Source organism: Carcharodon carcharias, chromosome 32 (genome assembly GCF_017639515.1).
Source record: "Carcharodon carcharias isolate sCarCar2 chromosome 32, sCarCar2.pri, whole genome shotgun sequence".
Lineage (NCBI taxonomy): Eukaryota > Metazoa > Chordata > Chondrichthyes > Lamniformes > Lamnidae > Carcharodon > Carcharodon carcharias.
In genome coordinates, this window is record NC_054498.1 from 13,970,986 (window position 1) to 13,984,182 (window position 13,197).

Below are 13,197 nucleotides of genomic sequence, written 5' to 3' on the forward strand. Positions count from 1 at the left end.
GGGTTTCCAGCCTTATACTCAGCATGCAATTGTGTAAAAGAGGTTTATTCAGGAAAGCAATGACTGGGCCCGCCACATGATCCTCTGGAGTGATTGTAATATTCACGATTGAAAATTGACTGCAGTTCAAACCGTGGCTGTTTTTGCAAGGCTGAAATCATATTGTGACTATCACTTCAAGCCACCTCCCCATTCAGCTCAAAAGACATCAGAGCAAAACCCTTCCTTCACACTGTAGTCTAAATTGTCCCTCTCCCTTGTTCTGCCTCTCCCCTTCCACCATTCAGCCTCTCTCACCAATTCTGCTCCTGCAGCCTCCTCTATTTGGCCCATTCTTTCCGTCATTCCACTACTCCTCTTCATCTTCTCTTATTAAGCCTCTCCTTCCCCCATACTTTCAGCCCCTCATTCATCACCATCCCTTGTTGCTCCACTTGCCCATTCCTCTCCTTTCCTTTCCTTTGTTCTGTCCCACCACTCACTCTATCTCTGTTCCTCCCTACCTCCCTCCCCTCTCTCACCTGTCACATTCTCTCGCTCACCTTCTTCATTCCATCCTTTTGCTTCTCACTTCTCTGATTTTTGCCTATCTTTCCTCTATCCCTTCCCCCATCTTCCCCCTCATTTCTCAAATAGTGAGGACAAAAATGGCCACTGAACCCTTCCATTCAACTGAGGCTAAAATAATCTACCAACACCAGAAATCTAGGCTGCAGACATTGCCCCAACTCCTCAGTGATAAAATTACATCACCTTTTACTTTCCTTCCTTTATCATTTTCACCAAACCTCAACTAATCCCTTTCTTTTTCCCCCTCTCCCTTTTCCATATCTCCTTATAACAGCTTGCTCTCACTCCCATTTGGCCAATGACTTACAATTTTGGTGGTAGATATCGCACTGGGAGCCGATTGTGCATATTTCCTCCTCTCGCGCCCCTCCTTCACCCCCCTCAAACTCATCCATTCTCTTCCTCCCCTCTACCCCGTCTTCTCTGGCACTCACCATCCTTTATCCCACACCTTTTTGCCTCATTTTTCTCCACCTCCTCTTTCCTTACCCCACCCCATTCCTCTTCTTTCGCTGCATATTTTCCCCCAGTCTCTCCAAACATCCTCTCTTCCTCTTGTAATCTTCTTCTATCCTCTCCTCTTCCTCCTCGCCAATTTTCTTCTCTTCCTCTCCTTCACCATCTCTCCCCTCTCTCTAAGCCCTCCTCCCCTCCTTTCTCCTGCTCTCCCACCCCTTTCCTCTCCCACCTCCTTTCCTATAGTCCCCCCCTCCTCATAAACCTTTTCTTCTCCTTAAAAAAAGTGCATCTGCAGGGCCAACCCCATGAGACATCGACCAGTAACCAGATAAAATTATGGAAGTGTCTCGATGGCCATTTCCTAATGACTATCAGAGCCAAGATAAAAGCCAAATACTGCGGATACTGGAGATCTGAAATAAAGACAGAAACTGTCTGGGAAAACTCAGCATCTGTGGAGAGAGAGACAGAGTTAACGTATCAAGTCACCCTGAAGAACAGTCATGCAGACTCGAAACTTTAACTGTGTTTCTCTCTCCACAGATGCTGCCAGACCTGCTGAGTTTTTCCAGCATTTTCTGTCTTTATTATGATCAGTGCTTTGCCTGAAGAGAGCTGACTGTTACTAAGATGTTAAAGTTGACCTTCTCTTTTAAGGCTATAAATGCAATTGGACCAGAACTCAACCCTGATCTTCTACATCCTTATCTATGCCCTCTGAAGAAATGCTTGAAACAGTTACATGGTGAATTCAATTAGAGGCTTGATTTTTGTTTCATAAAGGTCGAGAAGCAGAAGATGCTGATTTGAAATGAGTGGCAAAAGAACCAAAGGTGACATGAGGATAATATTTTTTTTACGCAGCAAGTGGTTAGGATCTGGAATGCACTGCCTGAGTGTGGTGGAGGCAGATTCAATCATGGCTTTCAGAAGGGAATTAGGTAATTATCTGAAAAGAAAAAAATGTGCAGGCAGGGGCGTGAGACTAGCTGAGTTGCTCTTGCAGAGAGCCTGCACAGACATGAAGATCGAATGGTCTCCTTCTGTGCTGTAATCATTCTACAATTCTAGAAAACACTCTCTGGTGCAGTAATAACACTTCTCTGAATCAAGAGAAAAGAATGGTTGATTGGTCTCAATGCAGGTTGACAGATGTTTATACCTAACTTCTTCCCTCGGAGATCAATTACATTATCAAAATTAGCAGAAACCAATAGGAAATATGTAGTTTTTTTTGTATACTTTAAGTAATTCTGTTTTTTTTAAAACCTAAATTTGACATTTCTACCCACCCCCCCATCAGGGAACAATCAAGTGTGACGTACACTTTGCCTTCGATACTTTCCTGCCCTCAGTGTTGAAGGGCAGTCACTAATGTTTTGTATAGAAATATTGCAGACAAATTGCGCACATGCAACGTCCCATAAAACAAGCAAGGTAAATGCCAAGTTAATGCATTTGGTGGTGATAGTGGGAGAATTAATGTTTGCTTTTCTTTGAGCAGTGCTTTGGGGTCTTTGTCAGGTGCATCACCTCATCTGAGAGGCAATTAACATGGTCTTTACGCTGTGAAAGAGCAGTGCTTCTTACTGCTGGGAGTTTAACTCGTGGTGCCAATGCAGCAAATCTTGGCACTCAGAGACAGGTTGATGCAATTCTAATAATGTGGAGCCAACTTGTGGTGATTCACAACTCAAGCCACATCACTTTGTCGCCACAAATTGCCCTGTCCTTTATGCACTAATGTATCAATCTTCCAGTAAAAGGTTGGCCTGTTATTCCTGGTCAAGAGAAAAGCTATACAACCTACTCTGTCAGTGCCATTCTAAGGGGCTTGGTAACCATCTGCAGTGACTTGTGGTTCTTCATCCCTCCACCTGGGAAAGGCAGCATGTCTCTCAGTACTGTCCCCTGCAGACATGAACCTGCCATGTAAAAGTAGTCGCTTCTCTTAAAAGGAAAATGCAAGTTGGGATCCCAGAGTAAACCTAGTGGGGATGTAATTGAGCAAAAGCTCAAGGAGAGAGTTAAGGACCCCAAACAAATAATTTGAATTCCATGAGTTATTTAACTTCCTTAACCCGTGTACAATTATCATTTGTTGGCTATCTGATCAATGGAGTAATTTTCAGCAGTATTTTTAAAAATTCTTTTATGGGATGTGAGCCTCGTTGGCAAGGCCAACATTTGCCACCCATCCCTAAGTGGCTGGCTGGGCCATTTCAGTTAAGAGTCAACCACATGGCTGTGGATCTAGTGTCACATGTAGGTCAGACCTGGTTTTTTCTAAAGGACATTAGTGAACCAGATGGGTTTTATGACAAGAAGTGAGGGTCTCATGGTCACCATTACTGAGACTAGCTTTTCAATCCCAGATTTTATTAACTGAGTTTAAATTCCACCAACTTCTGTGGTGCGATTTGAACTCATGTCCCTCAGAAGATTAGCCTGGGCTGCTGGATTACTAGTCCAGTGACGTTATCACAATGCTACTGATTCCATATTATAATCAGCTTTGCATAAAGAATACACAGGGATTAACACCATAGTTGGGTCAACTAACAACATGAGAACAAGCAGGGGGAACTCAATTAAACTAGTGGGCTGAATTTTACCACCAGGTTTCTGGGCCTTGATGTCAGGGCTAGAAGTAGAGCCCAGGCATGCACTTGATCTGGTGTCACGTGTAGGTCAGACCTGGTTTCTTCTAAAGGACATTAGTGAACCAGATGGGTTTTAATGACAAGAAGTGAGGGTTTCATGGTCAGCATTACTGAGACTAGCTTTTCAATCCCAGATTTTATTAATTGAGTTTAAATTCCACCAACTTCTGTGCTGCAATTTGAACTCATGTCCCTCAGAAGATTAGCCTGGGCTGCTGGATTACTAGTCCAGTGACGTTATCACAATGCTACTGACTCCATATTATAATCAGCTTTGCACAAAGAATACACAGGGATTAACACCATAGTTGGGTCAACTAACAACATGAGAACAAACAGGGGGAACTCAATTAAACTAGTGGGCTGAATTTTACCACCAGGCTTCTGGGCCCTGATGTCAGGGCAAGAAGTAGAGCCCAGGCAGCGTGACCAGCTCAGCAATTTTACCGCAGGCAGCCTCCAATTGGCCACCTATGGACCCACCGTCCAACAAAGGACGGCAGGCAGGCTCATGATGCTGTCCACTGAATAAGGGGGCTGGCAGCTCTGAAGCCTCAGCATTGCCACTGGGCGGAGTGGGTTCTGCTGGGCAGGCAAGAGAGCTTGAATACACCTCAAAATGGAGGTGCCCTCAACCAGGTAAGCAAGAATTGACATTTAGGAGGCCAAGGATATCAGGCTCCATGGGACAGAGGGGAACACCCTCCAGGGCAATTGTTGGGGCTACAGGGCCAGCTGACCATGCACGCGGCCTCCTCTTTGAGCCATGGAGCCTCAGGCTCCAATGGCATTCCCGGACTACCATAGGGAGGCCACCTCCACAAAGCTGGTGGCCTCCACATGTAGTAGGGAGGCTAATCCATCATTGCAAAAATGCTGGTGACCCCTTAAGATGGTCATAGATCGTGTAGTGTTCAGTTATTTGTGTTTAATTTTGTGTCTGTTCACTCTTCTCAGTTCTGTGTGTGATCAGTTAAGCCTGGGTGTAGTGACTGAGAAAGAGACTAAACTGAGATGAGCAGCTGAAAGCGTGAGAGCAGACATTTAAAAGCATTGGCCAAAACTCCTGTTCAGCCATATGACCTGAAGCGTGTCACCTCTACATATCTCCAGGGCATAAAACACAGTAGTGGGTAGCCAATCTACTTCATAGCCCACTTCCTGCCTGTCACTGGGAAACTTCCTCAGCAGCAGGGCAGTGATGGGGAGTCATTTTGACATGGCTCCCTGTTATTTTACTGTTTGCCCCACCTCCACTCCCACCACCCGGGAACAGGTAAAATGCAGCTCAGATTTAATATATTTTTCCACATTCAGCACTCAATGTAAGATACATTGTCGTACCTATGATATCATGAGCCTGAAGAATCTAATGATGAAGTATGTTAAACAACTTTATGTCCAGAGAGACATGTAAACTATTTGAATATTTAGTAATCATTCAAAATTTGGTCTGGTTTCTTCCAGATGCTCTTCACAATTTAATGTAGTCATTATCACATTGCTGATTGTGGGAGCTTGCTGTGCACAAATTGTGTCACCTTTACAGCAGGGACAACGCTTCAAAGGTATTTCATTGATGGCAAAGCACTTCGGGACATCCTGAACATGTGAAAAGAGCTATACAAATGCAAGTTCTTTCTTTCTTTCCATTGTATTTCAAAGGATATTGGGGGGTAGGCAAGAATGTGGAATTGAGGCCACAATCAGATCAGCCATGATCTTATTGAATGGCGGAGCAGGCTTGAGGGGCTGAATGGCCTACTCCTGCTCCTAATTCATATGTTCGTATTCTGGCATCCTCATCTAAACAGCTGGAAGGAACTTTAAACTTAAAAGTTGAAGTTTGAGGAGTGCTAAGAAAATGGGTTTCTACTTTTCTCCCCCTTTTATTGTACAGTGGACACAGTATTAAAGATCAGCAATGTCATAATGACTGGAGTGTTGCTGTAATGACAATAGGTATTTACTTAACTACCGACTTGGATCCAGCACAGGCTGCCTTGGTCCCTAGATAGTACAGCTGTCAAGAAAGTAGGCTATCATTATTAATTTGTGGCCTCACAAGGCATGGAGAATAAGTCCAAAAAAACTAGAACACTGCACAGCCAAATTGCACATACCATTTTCTATCTGGTTTGATTTTAAATCTCGGTCCCATAATGCTGAAGGATGTTCATAATGGGGAATTAAACATTCTTCCACTTTTTTTCAACCATTGTAGATTCCACATTAAAAAAAAGAAAGACTTGCATTTTAATAGCACTTCTCATGTCCCAAAGCCCTTTATGGTCAATGAAGTGCTTTTAAAGTGTAGTCACTGTTGTACTGTAGAAAACATACAGCAGCTAATTTGCTCGCAGTAAGTTCCCACAAACAGCAATGTGTTAATTACCAGATAACCTGTTTTTGCAATGTAGACTGAGAGATGGATATTGGCCAGGACACCAGAGAGGACTCCCCTGTTCCTCTTTGAAATAGTGCCATTGCATCATTTTCGGTCACTAGTGCAGGCAAATGGAGCCTCAGTTTTAATTCTCATCTGAAAGACGGTACTTCTCACAAAGCTGTACTCCCTCAGTACCGCACCGGGATGTCAACCGTGATTGTTGCGCTCAAGCCCTGGAGAGGGCCGTGAACCTTGCAATTCTGAGGTAAGAGTCCAAAAAGAGTGACCGCCACCTGAGGGGATTTACCAGTTACTGTCCATTAACAGCGATCATTGGGCCCCAAATTACAGAGTAGCATTTGGCCCCTGTATAAAACAGGGTTTACCAAATGGTGGTTCGTGACCACTACTGGGGTCACAAGATGCAATTTTGGGGTTGTGTCCCAGAGCTCAGACTAATTTCTGGCAGCTACAAGGCCCCTTTAAATCCTCACATTTATTTCTGCTGCTGGGCACGGCCTAATGAACTGCTTTCTGAGGTCCAGTTGCTGCTGCATAAAAACTTATGAAAACTAAGTGTTCATTTTTTTTTGTGTAGAAACCCTGCTTTTTCATCAATGTCCCCAGTGCTGAACTCCTGCTGAACTCCACCCCCATTCAAGAACTGAAGCTTACCCCCCTGCTCAATAACAGAAACCTCTTCCCCCTCCCCCTCAGCTTGACCACCACCCCGACCATCCCTCCCCCCGCCAGCCCCAGATTTGCACTCTGGGGTCACAAAATCTGAGGCACTAAAATGGGACCGCATCGGGAAAAAGCACTACTGTAAAGATAAGCAACTTTTTCTGGGCTCCACTTGGTTTCCTGATCCTTCTCAGGTCCCAAGTGGCGAGAGATTCTGCAGCTGAACTTCCGGGTTGGCAGGAGTGGGGGTGCAGGGGGTAAGGGGTTGGAGGGGGTTAGCTGTGGATGGATATATTTTTGAAATATGAAATATTTCATGACCCATATTAATGGAAGGAATTTTAGATTTAAAGGTTTAAAAAAATACAGGACAATATCAACAAGAGGATTAAGATTAGTAAACTGTTGATTGTTCTTATTTGGTGGCTGTGAAATAAGTACTTACAAAAGTCTGGATGTTGCAGGAATGAGATCGTAGAATATGGGTGGACAGTCAAAAGCTATGGGCAAGGCCAAGTGTTGCAGTGATGTGAGTCTAAGGTAGCACAGCTTGGGGTCGAGTACAATCTTATGATTTAAAATCATATCACACTATAAAAAATACACATCCAATCATTTGAATTAAGCAATGTAAAAAAACAAGTCAAATTTAATGCAACATTTTTGAATTATCAGAAAAGTTGAATTAAGAAACTTTGAATTAATACTACTAGACTACTTCTTCACAAATCCTATTTTAAAGGCTTCTGATAAAAGCACTTTTTCACTATCCCGTGAATCTACTAGAGGAGATGTTGCAAAGAGTCTCTAATTCAACAGTGAGGATATCGAGAGAAGCAAGAACATGCAGAAAATATATATTGAGAGCATAGGAGACTCGCAGGAATTCAATGTCCAGGATTGTGTCCAAACAATAGAGGAAGATGGAGTCAGGTTGGAGATCGAAGGCTGGAGGTGAATCATTTCACACTGCTTCCATGGATGAAACAATTATTGCTAATTTGATGCAATATTTTTCTATTCCCTGTTCGTCAGCAACGAGAATGTATTTAGTCAAAACAGCTTTGCAACTGGATGCTATTCATAGTGCTTTAATAAGGCTTAACATTCTGAAGGGTTCTAATTAGCCTGAGGGAAGCAGCATTTGCTTTCCTGTGTTTCTGTCATCGTTACTTCAGGAAGTGAGATCTAAACCTCTGGCAGTATGTTGTCACGAAACGAAAACATTCTTTTTTTAACAGAAAATCTACAGGCAACACCAGCCCAGAAATCATTATTGGTGATAAAGGCCATTGCGTGGTTAAACACAAACACCTTTTGTCCCCTTGTCCACTTCGAGTGGCAGTATTTAATCCTTTTATTTTAAATGTGTTAACTTCTCTGTTAAAATAGTGGATGACATGAACACATTAAGTGTTCGCTCACTCATATCATTAACAGTAGTTTCTCAGCTACTGTCTGTTCTGTTGAGGTGGTTATATCTCTCAGTTTGGGAAAAAATAAGGAACATGAAAGCGCAACAGTAAATGCGTTGACTTGTGTTAAAGAACTATAAAACCAGGCCAAGTTTCTGTTTCAATTTCATTTTGTTGCAATGATGTTATATTGGCTGCAGGATTCTACTGTAGTCAGCACTTCAGTTCTACTGTACTGGTTTCTGCTTCATAGTTGGCAGCTGTTCAGGGTTGGTGCAAGAGTATTGGGCACCCTTGGTGAATCTTCAGCCCTGTGGCCCCCCCACCCCCAACAATTAACTTTCAATAATAATTATTGTGCATTAGTATGAATAAAAATTCTGCATTCATAATTACAGATTTATTTTACATGACAAAGGAGAATATTATAATAATGATTGTACATTCTCATTGTTCTACACATTTCATAGGAAATGTACTAGGAGAAATGAACGTTAAAATGTATAATATGGCTTGCATGATGCAATGCCATGTGTTTGTGCAACAGTTACAGTTGCAGCAGTGCATCAAATAGTCGTTTGGCAGTACAGAACACTGAAAAAAAACATGTCAAAGCTTTTTGACTTGCACTCATCAGCACATCGGAAGAATACCAAATGCAAAGGGAACAACAATTTATACTTCATGAGAAGAGACTGCTGATTGGTTAGCAAGTGGACTCTGATTGGTAGAGGCATTATTTCATTTATTCAGCCTGTGGAGACACCAGCAAGTTCACAAGTGATTCCAGGGGTTGGATTCTACTGTTGTTGCTGTTGTTATTCACGTCCAGGAAAATGTGCCAGTTAACTGATTAACTGGTGGGTTCATTCCCCAGGGCAATGCCTTGACCAATCAGAGTCAACCACATTACAGGAGGGATGTAATAGCACTGGAGAGAGTGCAGAGGAGGTTTACAAGAATGTTGCCAGGGTTTGAAAAGTGTAGCTACGAGGAGAGACTGGATAGGTTGGGGTTATTTTCCTTAGAACAAAGAAGGCTGAGAGGTGACTTGATTGAGGTGTATGAAATTATGAGGGGGAATAGATAGAGTGGACAGGATAAAATTGTTTCCCTTGGTGGAGAATTCTAGAACCAGGGGTCATAGATTCAAGATAAGTGGCAGAAGGTTTAGGGGGACATGAGGAAAAACTTTTTTACGCAGAGGGTAGTTGATGTCTGGAATTTGCTGCCCAAGTTGGTGGTAGAGGCAGAAAATCTAAACTCTTTTAAAAAGTCCCAGGATCTGCACCTTAAGTGCTGTAAGCTGCAGGGCTATGAGCCGGATGCAGGATGGTGGGATTAGAAAGGGTGTCCTCAGACTGCCATGAACAAGATGGGCCAAATGGCCTCCTTCTGTGCTGTAACTTTTCTATGGTTCTATGGTTCAACCTACCTGGTTTGAATTTAAACAAGCTTCAGAATTGAATGTCAATCATTATTTACTGGTGCATTCTCCATGGCAACGCCTCTACCAACGCAATGGTTCAGTTGGGAGCACTTTTGCCTTTGAGTCTGGATTCTGGGTTTTAGCTGGACACAATAATCAAGGCTGATGTGTACTAGAACACAAGAATTAGGAGAAGGAGTAGGCCATCCAGCCCATCGAAGCTGCTCTGCCAATCAATAAGATCATGGCTAGTCTAATTGTGGCCTCAACTTCACTTTCCTGCCTGCCCATATAACACTTGATTCCCTTGTTGATCCAAAATCTGTCTAACTCAGCTTTGGATACATTCAATGACCCACCCTCCACTGCTCACTGGGGAAAAAAATTCCCACAGGCTAATAGCTCTCTAAGAAAAAGAAATTCTCCCTATCTCAGCCTTAAATAGGAGACCCCTAATTTTTAAACAGTGCCCCTTAGTTCTAGCCTCTCCCACAGGGAAAACATCCTCTTAGCATGCACCAAGTCAAGCCTCCCCCACCCAAGGATCTTATACGTTTCAATAAGATCACCTCTCATTCTTCTAAATTCTAGTGAACCTGCTGAACCTGCTGAGTTGAACCTGCTCAACCGTTCCTTATAAGATAACCCCTTCACCCCAGGGATGTGGTACTGAGGGATGTGCTGTATTTCAAATGAGATACAAAACCAAGGCCCCATCTGCTTGCTCAGGATGTAAAAGATCCCATGGCACTATTTCAGAGAAGAGCAGGGGAGTTCTCTCTGGTAAAAGGGTTTCAGTCTGAAACTGTTTCTCTCCACAGATGCTGACTGACCTACTGAGTATTTCCAGTGTTTTCTGTTTTTTTTCTGACATCCAACATCCGCAGTATTTTGCTTTCACCGTAACACAAAATTTAATGCTGATGTAGCAAGCTATCTCCCAAGAAGATTCCCTTTACCCCTTTAAGTGATTCAAAATAACATTTTCTATCAGCTTTGAGTTCAAAGTCAACAATTGCAGTTATAATCCCAATAATCTCTGCATTATTGTTTGAAAGTCGTACTAAAATGAGGCAAGGCTGTTTCACAATAAATACCCCTGCTAAATCAATATCAGCATATTCTGAACATCTGACAAGTAACAGATTAGTTATTAAAATTATAATGTTCTGAGATTTCAATTATATTGTCAAATTTACATGGCTTCCTCCTGCTCTCAAAGAACTGTTCCACTGATTAGGTCACAGGCTGACTCTCAGTCATTCTCCTTTCATTATCTGCTCAACTCATTACTCCATTCATCCAACAAAAAAAAGCAAAGAGCAACATAATTTTGGCAATTAAAAAATGAAAGGTCTAGATTCAAGATTGCAAACCTTTGAACATTGCCTGAATTAAAAAGACGTTGGGTTAGGGATTTAAAGTTTTTGAAATTACAGTTCATTGATTATAAAAGGTTCTCAATAACTGACCACTTTACATTGATATTATGATTTGTTTTAATGATTTTCGCTTTTGTCAATTCTTATCACTGCAACATGATTTCTTTGCAGACTGCGCTTAGTGTTTGGAATTGTACTAGTTGCTGTGTATGGGACTGCACAGTGGCTACACTTCAAAGGTTGGAGCTGTAAAGTGCTTTGAGATGTCCTGAGGTCATGAAAGGTGCTATAGAAATTCATTTTTTTCTTTTTTTTGTATGAATATCAGTTCATTCAGCACAAACCTTCCTGTCTAAGTATAATGTCACATCAGCTGGTGGAAGTACTTAAGAAATTTGTGAATTCACAGTTTACAGTGTAATGTTCTAGATTTCCTGAATGAAAGTAGCATTGATTCATTAACCATGCTGCATCTAAGAGTCCGGTATATTTCCTATTACGTTTCTAGGTGTTCTTACAGAAGCTAAGGTGAGAGATTACAAAAACTGTGGATGAAAAAGGGGAGTCTACCATTCAAATAGAATAAAAAAGAGATATACCTATCCTGTCGAGTCTGTCGAGAGCCACTGTTTCAAAGGCGCGTCTCATCATTGGATACTCCTCCAGCACTTCATTGAAGTGGTCTACAGAGAGGGAGTACAGCCTGCAGTAAGTGTCGGCTCGTACACTTGCTGTTCGACGGCCACGGGTCAGCAAGCAGATTTCTACCAAGTGAGAAAGAAAGAGCAATCGATTAATATGGTCAATGACTCCACATACTTGTTTCAGTGGCCAACAAAGCATTGTCCAAATCTGAATGCTTCCAAATTGGGCCAAAATCCCATTCATTAGATAAAATCTGAATTTATGATGTGTTCACACTGCAATTGTAACATTCCTGTGAAGCACCTTCACTGTAAAACAACACCGCTCTTCTGGTGTAAATCCCAGAATTGCCTTGTCAGGCCCAGACATGACACTGGAGTGAAGCCTAATGGGAAAATCTGGAATTGGGGATCCTGACTTGGCTACACTACAGATTCACTCCTGATTTCAGATTGGTATAAAGCATTAAGCACGTGAAATTTAAACGTGCCATTATTTCAAGGCTGGAAAGGAAACCACTCGACCCAAGTGATAACAGGTTACTAAAATACTGTGAAATGCAAGAGGGCAAATATTGGAAGTCACTAAGGACAACAAACCTTTAGAAAAATGTTCCCATTGATTACTTTGCTCATGATAAAACAATCATTGGTGAGTTTGCAGTGAAGTAACAGGGATTAGATAGAATAATATATATGTAGCAGAACCATCCCTCCTTTTAGTTCAAACTCTTAGTAGCTCAAGCTACATGTGTCGAGGGCTCTGGCTGATTTGGGCCAGCGTTTGTGGCACAATAGATGCCACAAGTACTATTCCTTGTTGATTCTGATGCAGATAAATGGATCCCAATCCACCGACCTATTATCTATTCATTCAAACCATAGAGGATCTCACTGAATAAGCTACTTCATATTTATTCACATTCTACAGAATCCCAAGAGTCCAAAGCCATTTCTTTATTCATTACCATTGTAATGATTGCCTATGAACCAACCCATGGATTAAACCACATCCCATTCATTTACTCTTTTATACGTGGCAATCACCAATTTCTTCTTCATTCTCATTGCATACAATTATCTACTGTTACTGCGATACTAAGTACCCATTAAGTTAACCCAATGCCAGACCTCACCTTGTGAAGCACATTTAGTAGTTTAATTACTTTCATCTGAATATCTCTTTTCTTTTCTGTTTAGATTTACATTGATCTGCTGAACGAATAATTAAATGAATTTACCCCCCACTGGTTTTTTAATGCACGCTTTGTGTGATTCTTGTTTTGAACAAAAGTATTTTGACACTCCTGTCATATATTTACTGTGCTTAGCTGTATCACATCATTCTTCGCCTCCCCCACAAACATTGTTGGAAACATTGCAGAGTATGGTTTAGTGCTGATAACAAATGCCATGCATGGTGTATTTATAATGCATTGCTTTATAGATCAGCATTATAACTGGGTTGAATAGTTCCAATCAACTTAAATGCAGTGAATCATTTCTTAATGTTGTGCTTATTACATGTTCTACACTTCTCTCCCCCACATGTCAATATTAAA

At 41.8% G+C, this 13,197-nt stretch overlaps 1 protein-coding gene across 1 annotated transcript in view; it reads right to left on the bottom strand.

Annotated features, from left to right (window-relative positions):
- LOC121271970 (potassium/sodium hyperpolarization-activated cyclic nucleotide-gated channel 1-like) overlaps window positions 1–13,197 on the bottom strand; it is a 315,889-nt gene that overhangs the window by 41,805 nt on the left and 260,887 nt on the right. Inside the window, exon 7 of the mRNA XM_041178229.1 lies at window positions 11,591–11,755. Within this exon, the coding sequence (XP_041034163.1) occupies window positions 11,591–11,755 (165 nt within the window). The remainder of the gene's footprint in view (window positions 1–11,590; window positions 11,756–13,197) is intronic.